The following is an 8,927-nucleotide window of genomic DNA, read 5'->3' on the forward strand; positions in this document are numbered from 1 at the left end:
TGCCCCCCCCCCCCCCCTTTACCTCTCAGCCTTTGTTTTCCTCACACTTTGAAGCAGTTTTAAAAAAAACATACTTCTCCCTGTTCTTTGTTTTTCAGAATACATAGGAATTATAAGTAGGGAGTGGAGGAAGAGAGGAAGAACAAGAGCTGATCCCTGTCTGCAGTAGGGTATGTTCTGGCAGTGTTGTGTCCATCCCCCCACCTCCAGGCAGCATGGAATAGGTCCACACAAGCTGACACTGGAAGCAATAGACAAAACAATACGCTCAGGTTTTACCTGGCCCATCTCCTTCCAGCACTCAGGAGTTTGTGGTATGTAAGATTAAAAGCTATTCCACTATGTCAATGCTACTACTAAAGTTAAATAGCTAAACTGCAACTTTCTATCTTACCAATACACATAAAAATGTATTTTGCAGACATTCCACCAAAGAACAGTAGGTCCCAAATAACACACATCAATCAATTCACAGTATCTTGCCTTAAGACAAAGTGCCCTACATAAGAAACCATACCTAAACAGCCACACAAACTTTACATCAAATCCTTTCTTAGTAGGACAACATTTATACTAATCTGTGGGAGACCTTAGTGCATGTGAAAACATGGTATTAACTTAACCCAAGCACAGTGCAGCTGCTGTGCCAGCTCTCCACCTTCCTATCAAAGCAAGTTCAGCTAGACTGCCAGCTTCATGCTTGAGACTCGAGGAGAGGCTGCCCCAAGAGCAGTCAGGGGCTTGATTTGTGGTCATTTTCTACATCCACGGTGTGGAGGGCTAGATCGTCATTGCGAACCAAAGGAAGCCGTAGTCTTGTGTTTAGTTCCTTGTGAGAAATACAGCACAGATCTCTTAGCTCTTTTTTGAAGTAGACTAAGGAAACCAGTGTCAGTTACAGCTCTGGCCAGAGACTAAGTGTAGCGAGAAGTAGTAATGTAATATTAAACTATGACACTTGTTTACAACCACTAGTTTGTGTGACAGTGCTAAACAACATTCAATCTATTGCTACATAGGTACAGGGAGACTAGCTGTTAACTAACTAGCTTGTTAACTACAGGTCTACAAGCCAATTCAAAACATTCATTTTGAGTGCTCAAGAAATACATCAGTATAAGGGGTCTTCTGACACTCATATAAACGTTTTCCCCTTCTTGACTAGCAGATCAGTCATCAACAGAAAACTCATCACCAGCATGTCCAATGTTATGGCTGAGAGGAGAGGGACTTGTACTTAGCTCTGTGTTCATCTATTTCTTCCTTTGTTTTTCTGATACAACTAAAAATTTCCTTGAAGAGTGCTTTATATTCGGGAAGAGCATTTGTAGGAGAGTCACTTAGCTCCACATTTGCAAATTCTTGATTGCTAGCTGAAAGATCACACTGGGTATTGCCCACATGTAGGTCTTTGGAATACTGCTTCAGTGTTTGTACAGCCTTGTGTTTCAAAGAATCTTCATCCATTTGACACTTCTTCAAAAGTTCCTCATACTTCACTTTCAGAGCATTATACTGTGCATCAACTTCATTAAGTACAGAGATTCCTCGCTGCTTCACAGCTTCAGCTCTCCTAATACACGTTTCTTCGTGGCCCCTTAGGATGTCTCCCCCTGCAGCACTGCTTAGGAAAGATTCGCTGCTGCTCCGCTTCAGTGCCTTCTTCTCATGCTCCGATACAGTCAGAAGTTCATCATCTGCCGGGCTCTGACCAAGCTCCCTTTCTAAAGATTCCTTGAATGAAATGAAAAAGGATTCCGGCACCAATTTCTCTGCATTATGGAGTGTGTTTTCAGACTGAAGGATTTGTCTCATTTCAGCTACTTCTGCTTCTAACTCCTCTGCACGAGCGCGATACAAGTCTGTATCAACAAGCCTCTGTTCAAGGTCACAGTTCTCTTTCACCATAAGACTATATTCCTCTTCCATTGTTACCCTCTTCTCTTTTTCTAGGTTAAGTTGGGCTTGCAGAACTGTAACTGCCTTTTTTAAGTTCTCATTTTCTTCTTCTAGAGGACTTAGCTGACTATCCATCGAAGTAATCTTTTCTGCAAACACATGATCATAAACAAAATACCTGCAGAAACAAAGTAAGTATCATCAAATATAGGAAGTACAGCCGACCACACCTCCTAAGCTTTTCCTGTCCTGGGTAACTAATGACCCATTTGAACTGTATGCTAACACACCTCAAAGTATAAACAGCAGTCATTGGACTGACCTATCAGTCGATTTAATAATCAGAACAGAGTTTGTAAATACTTAAGTGCCATCAAATCAAGCCTCACAGCTTAAGCAGGATGGCAGCTCATTAACAGTTTCAAGTTACAGACAAGCTTATTGAATAACTAGACCTACAATTTTAAGTTTAAATAAATATTGCCTCCATGTATCATGAAACACTTTGTCTGACACTCAGATTTTTTTCTGCAGCACTCCACTCTTGTAACTTTTGTCATTATTCATTTTGGAAAACAAGCCTGAAAATTGACATGACAATTCTGTAGGCTGGTATTTCCACAAGCCTTTGGTGGTTTGAAGGAATCCACTTATCTTTTGAATTGTCAAGAAATAACTTCTTTTTAGCCATACAGATTTATTGTACAGTCACCTCTAGTGCTGAAGCCCAGACACAAAAACCTGTTCTGCCTGTCTGTGGAGGTGCTTCACTTAGGAAATTCTCTTCTAGGATTGAAGCTGCTCTGAGCTTTTACCCCAGGTGATTGTCCTGATGAGTAAAACTGCTCTAAATTAAAAAAGTAGCCCAGAGCTCCAGGCACCATTTTACCAGCTTAAGCATCATTTTAACCAGCTCAAGTTCAGGAAAGCTACTGCAGGAATCCTGCCTTCCTTGAAAATACGCACAGACATCCAAGGAAAGGGTAAGTTACAGAAAATATTTTGCATTTAGGATGTTTTTCTAAATATCTGTGTGTATGCTTTTATCTGATGGAAAAATGTGGGGTGCAAATTGCTGTAAGCTTTCTAGGTTACAATTTGATATGGTTGGAGACTTTAGGAGAGAACCTTTCAAGACAGAAAGTGGAGCCTGCAATTCCTCTCACACAAAGAGTAGTGTGGTCTAGAAGTGTGCCACAAGCAGTGGGAACACCACACAGTGCAGGACTGTGCAGATATTTGCTAGTGGAGAACATTAGATCTTTTTCTGCTAGCTTGTTTGACAGCTGTGCTTGTGTGTCTTAGTTTTTAAAGCTCTGCTTAAAATAATTTCAGTATTCTCTTTGCTATACAAGGTAAAAAGGCTTACTGGCGAAGGTCATACAGCTCCTTCAAACATGAAAAACTATGCATTGATCTTGGCTGGTCAGATCTCTCATGGTTCATCCGGACTCGTCCAGACTTTTTCAGTTCTTCTACTTGTCGTTGCAGGTCATCTATGTGCGTTTGCAGATTTTCAATAGTCTCTGTCAAGCTAAAAGGTGAAGGACTGCTGTTAAAAACATTTGAGTGTTTAGTCAAGGACATGGGAATTTCCCATTCCCTCCTACTGTAGTTTCTTCTCTGAAGGCTGCTCTTTGGCCCCAAGAGACCTTTAAATAAAATGATCCTTTCAATTTAGCAGGATTGTAGAACACCACTAGACAGAGACAGCCACCCAATAACTACATGAATACACTTGGACTGCTCTTCTTCATATTATCAACTGGGGGTGGGGATCTAGTATAAGTCTGTTACCTTAATATCTTTTGTTGTGAAGCTCTACTCTCCGCAACTAGTTTTTGATTAGTGTCTTCTAGTTCTCTTGCTGTCACATCCAGCTGTTCATAGACTTTTGCATGCTGATCATTCATCTGACGCAAGAGTTCCACTTGCTTTGTGAGGTACTGCAAGACAGTATTGATGTTATTAGATTACACGTGAAACACAAGAACAGGACTACTGTTTGGCATTTTTATTCACATTCATAGAGAAACGACTACGTTTCAGAAATGTAGATTCCAGTGGTTGCTTTGCTAAGTGTTCAGTTGAAAAGGCTCTACCAGTAACCCAGCCAGCTTGCCTCTGTCATGGAGGTCAACCCCACTCATCAAGCAACCTTTCACCCAGAGGAGCTGGGTTTGGTTGTACAAGCTCTGTTTCTCTGTCCTTGCTGCAGCTAGACTTTTGACAGTAGCCAAGCCTTCTGGATTGGGTTTGGCTGTGCTGCAGCCATCACTGATAGAGCCTTGAATCCAGACTTCAACACAGCCCTTAACTATCCACTGAGTCCTTCTAAAAGTTGCAGTGGGCTCCAACAGAAATTTTTTAAGTGTTGACCCAACAATTTTCTGAGCGTTAAAACAGAAATACTGGGTAGCACCATCCATAATTAAATTTCTTTTCAGCTGACCTAAGTTCTTCCAGTCTGAGGCAGCATTAGGTTCAGTAGAACAGAATTTAGGTTGTGGTCACAGTTAAGACTGTGTGGGCTACTATGTGTCAGGAAGTACAATCAAATTACTGAATTCAGTCTTTAATTACCTACAGGGAACTATTCCAGTTACTGAAATCCCAAATAAAGGTCTCCTGCCTTTTTTTTTTTTTTTAAATCTCCACATGAAGTATTCTCATTTTAATCCTCTTTAGTTTTACACTTAACAGCATAGACTGTTAAGTTTCTTGAATAATGTCAGAAAACTTGGAATTCTCAGTCTTAAGAGTAGTTAACAATCACCTAAGGCTCTTAATACAAGTGTCTTTTATTGTCCCACCCAGGACAGGACTGATCCAGTTCTAAAAGCCACACAAGAGCTTGCATCAGACAGACTTGAACAAAACACCCAACCCTTTAAATCTGAAATACTTTGTTCTTACACAGAATTTATTTCTTGCAATATACTGTGTATTACTACATGCTACTTACTGAAAAGTAAACTTCAAGTAGGAACACCCAGCAGACTTCTAGGCAGAATTACCTCTCTTTACATAGTACTGTTACATACTGAAAACTTCCAATATTCTACTTAACCTTTTACCTCATTAAAAGATTGATGGGTTTACATTTTAGGCAATTTAAGAACAGGTAATAAGTTAATCTAGGGCTAGTAACTGCTACAGATAGACTTCTAGAAGATCAACATGGTAGCAGTTGGCTAGATCCTTTTGTAGCCTGTGCACACATGACAGAGGATTTACACAAAAATAGTCCATGGATTAGCAGCAGAATCTCAATGTGACCCATTTCAGATTAACTTTCCCTATTGGTTATTCTGGGAAGGAGCTGGAGATCTTCAGATTTTCTTCAGGAACACCTGCGTGGCTAAGCACAGAAACCAAGACTTTGATGCCAGAATTAGATGTTAACACTTACTGCAATGGGCTTTTGCAGAAGTTTTAGATGAATGGAAGAGGTGAAGCACCATTTTCTCCACCTTGCATCTCCATTATCTTTAGTGCTGGGGTCAAGTTGGCCTTGGTTATACCAGGCCACCAAAACAAAGTATAGATGTGGTAATAAATACTTGGGAAGTTCACATTTATTCCACCTCCCCTGCAACTAAGCACCTAACATTGAAGCAGCAGTTGAGACTTCTTGCATTCTACCACATGATAAAAGAAGAGTGTCAGTATTTCTGGAGTGCCAAGAACAGATTCAGACATGAATAAAGTTGCCCTTTCAATCTAGCATTTACTACATCTACAATGATTAGTTAGTGGCACATGTGTCAGCACAGAGGTCAGATATAATGATCCAAGGCTGTAAAGCACTTAATACGTTAGCGTTTAATATATTAGATGTAATCTTAAGCATCCCAGAACCTTTGACCCTTCCTTTTCCATGCAGACAAGAGAGTACCATATTTCAGAATGATTTCTTAGCAAGTTCTAGATTTTGCTACTCAAAAAATGTGAATTAATAGGGGGAAAAAAAAAAACACAACACAAAGACACCAATATACTGCACTGAAAAAGCTCGCCAAAAATGCAACAGACTAGCTACAGGAACAGCTGAAAGATCACCTTTAGGTGACAAAGATAAGCACTTGAATATTAGTGAGGGGAATAAAAAAAAACAAATTTAAAATAAAAAAAAGTCAAGCATAGAGACTGGATGTGCCACTTTGCACATTTATCCTGCACAGTGGGATACCCTGCATTCTCACAGAACACAAGAAATATGGGTATGAAAATAACTGACTGAACTGCTTTTACAAGCTGAAAAGTAGTACTGCACCTTGCATATGCTAATTTTATTCCTATTTGTTTCAGTCCCTTCTCCCAGTAAGATAATACATTCAGTTCCTCCATCTTGAGGTTCTCTCTGGGTATTTGAAGAAGGGGCTAATTTGATTTTCCCTTTTCTACCAGAAATCCAGATGCAAGAGAGACTTCTTCGAAGGAAGAAATGTTTTGAGTTGCTAATACACTTTTAAACTGCACTGGGAAAAGACAGAAGATTAAGACAGGTGGTAGAACTAGGAAGACTGTGTTATTACAGCAGATGCAAATAAAGTCTGCAGGTTGACTCAAGACAGTAAGTTGGGCAAATAAAGGTGCAGGCACTACTTGTGTCAGAAGCATCACAAAAACTGATCTCCCACCTCTATCCCTCCTCTTGGAGAAAGCTAATAGGGCAACCCAATACACACTCTTATGCATGCTGGGGGAGAACAGTAAAGAGAAGAAAGAGGTATCAGATAAAGCTGTCAAAGAATAGTATTGCACAAGTCTTGACTTGGTTTGATTGGCTAAGCAAAGCAAGATATTGAGAGAATAAATTAGTCTGTCACCATCTGAGGTTGCCTGAACCTGGAAGTACTTGACCCTGCAACACACCAACTATAGATTACTGCTGGAAGGACACTTCTGGCCACTTCCTTGTGCTGAAGCTCTCTTACGTAGTCAATCAGTGCTAACCCACCAAAAAAGCTTAAGCAAATAAACTGCCTTAAACCAACAGGGTATTACATCCTTAATAGCACTTTTTTATAAATGAATGCAGCTTAGCAATAACACATTTCAACATTAATATAAGTGGTTTATTTCAATAATATTTCAAGACAGCATGAAAATACAGCTGCTTATTAAGTAGCTACACTCAGCCAGATTAGTTACCTAGCGCAACGTTATGCGGTGTTATTTCAACAGGTGTGTTGTAACCACGTTAAACACTTCCTTAAACATGGTTGTTCATACAGGTGTTGAACCTTAAATAGAACAGCAATTGTATAGCACTTTGAAGTGTTTGTCCTCTCTAGATCTCAAGAATTAATCTTTTTATAAAAACCACTAATGGCAATGAGTTATTTTAAGTCTCTGCATAAGTAAATATATTTTTTGTCATGCTGCAGCACTAACAAATATCAGCCATTCCAATCATTGTATCACAGAACAAATAGGATAACAAAGATGACATTTAGCATATAATAGAGGAGAAATCCAAAGTATGAAGTATAAAACAGAAGTATCTTATTAAAAAGAAAATGACCTGCACCCAGAAATAGTGCATCACCTAATAAAAATGGTGCATTTGTGTTAACATGTTTACTGTAAAGACACCTATGTATCAGTCATCTACGTATCTATACGTACTAAGCTTAGGATTCTTTTAAGTTACCTGTTACCATTACAATGACAAGGGATTTAAATCTTAAGTTACAGTTGTACAAGATCCACCCAGCATCTGTAACTACATAAGTACTTCTTGCACAAAGGAACTCAGATTTTGTAAAAATCTAGTGTATACCAGTCACAGCCTGTTCCCTATGATTCACAGCAGAACCAAACTGAAATGCTGACTACATTTCCAATATGTTGTCAGTCAGCAAAGTACTGAATATTTAATAATTTAATTATTAGAGATCATGCGTTGCCCTCCAATAGTTGAGAAAAAAATCATTATGCTGACAAATGCCAGGTCTGCAAGAACACAAGCAATATTAAAAAAAAAAAAAAATTGCCAAAAATGGCCAGGTTTTTCCACCAAGTACACAAAGATAAGTGGTTTGAAAGGGCAATTATGATTTTTTTTTTCCCTGGAAAATTCAGAACAATATATCCACTACGTCCTGTATTTAGATACTATTTAAGTTCTGTTTTTTCTGGGGTTTTTTGATGTTTTGTTTAGTTGGGTTTTTTAACTGAAATAGACTTTAGCTCCATTTACCACAGTTCAGGTTAATAGAAGTACATATCCTCAGATTTTACTTAAATCTCTCTCCTGCACTTACTAGCATTTAAATTTCAGGGCTATAACCACTAACATTTTAATATAATAATTTAAATTACTGATTTATTTATCATCATATAATGTCATTTTACCTGGCAAGATCAGCAAAGTATAAAATAAAAAGTAACTTTTCTGTACATAAAGAAAAATACCAATTGTCATTAAACAAGCCAAATCCAACATGAAGTTTAGTGGCATAAAGCTTCTGGTAATCAAACAGATCTAACTGTGATCAAGCATATACAAGTTCTCAAATTCTCTAAGTAGCAGAAGTGGTTAAAGATTATGTAGTATTTTTCTTTAAAGTGTCCATCAGGTGTCAAGAAATTTAGATCTCAACTATTATGTCGCACGTATAGGTGCTTTAACACTTGGATCCCTTAAATGTTTACCTCTATCTCCTGCAGTTGTTCCTGATTTGTTGCATACATTTGCTGTAAAGATTCTTCTAGTTCAGTGTTGCGGTCCAGTAATGTCTTCCCAAGCTCAGCAGCAAGGTGAAGATCTAAACAAAGAAATCACGTTTGCATGTAAGTTATAGACCCAGTAATATAATCTAATTTTAAAGCATTTTAACCAAATACTTGGTTGTTTTTTTATTGCTGTCGTAACTGCTCTAAGTTATATCCAAGACCCAAAAATAAAGGTAGCTTAAGTAGAACATTCATATACCATCTATAATGCAAGTGTAAGTCAGTCCTGAAACCTAGAAGTTACTCATTTCATGAAGCTGCCTTAGTTCCTTTGGTCCTTCAGC

General features: G+C 38.5%; 1 protein-coding gene across 1 annotated transcript; it reads right to left on the bottom strand.

Moving 5' to 3' along the window:
* Positions 1-9: 9 nt before the first annotated feature.
* On the bottom strand, positions 10-8,697 carry CDR2 (cerebellar degeneration related protein 2). The gene is made up of 4 exons (XM_026859287.1): positions 8,563-8,697; positions 3,697-3,845; positions 3,269-3,433; positions 10-2,077 (listed from the first exon to the last, which is right to left on the bottom strand). Exons 1-4 carry the CDS (start codon positions 8,599-8,601, stop codon positions 1,210-1,212), a joined length of 1,221 nt encoding a protein of 406 aa, XP_026715088.1. The 5' UTR covers positions 8,602-8,697; the 3' UTR covers positions 10-1,209.
* Between the last annotated feature and the right edge of the window lie 230 nt (positions 8,698-8,927).

This window comes from Athene cunicularia (assembly GCF_003259725.1).
Source record: "Athene cunicularia isolate RWA chromosome 14 unlocalized genomic scaffold, athCun1 chr14_part1, whole genome shotgun sequence".
Lineage (NCBI taxonomy): Eukaryota > Metazoa > Chordata > Aves > Strigiformes > Strigidae > Athene > Athene cunicularia.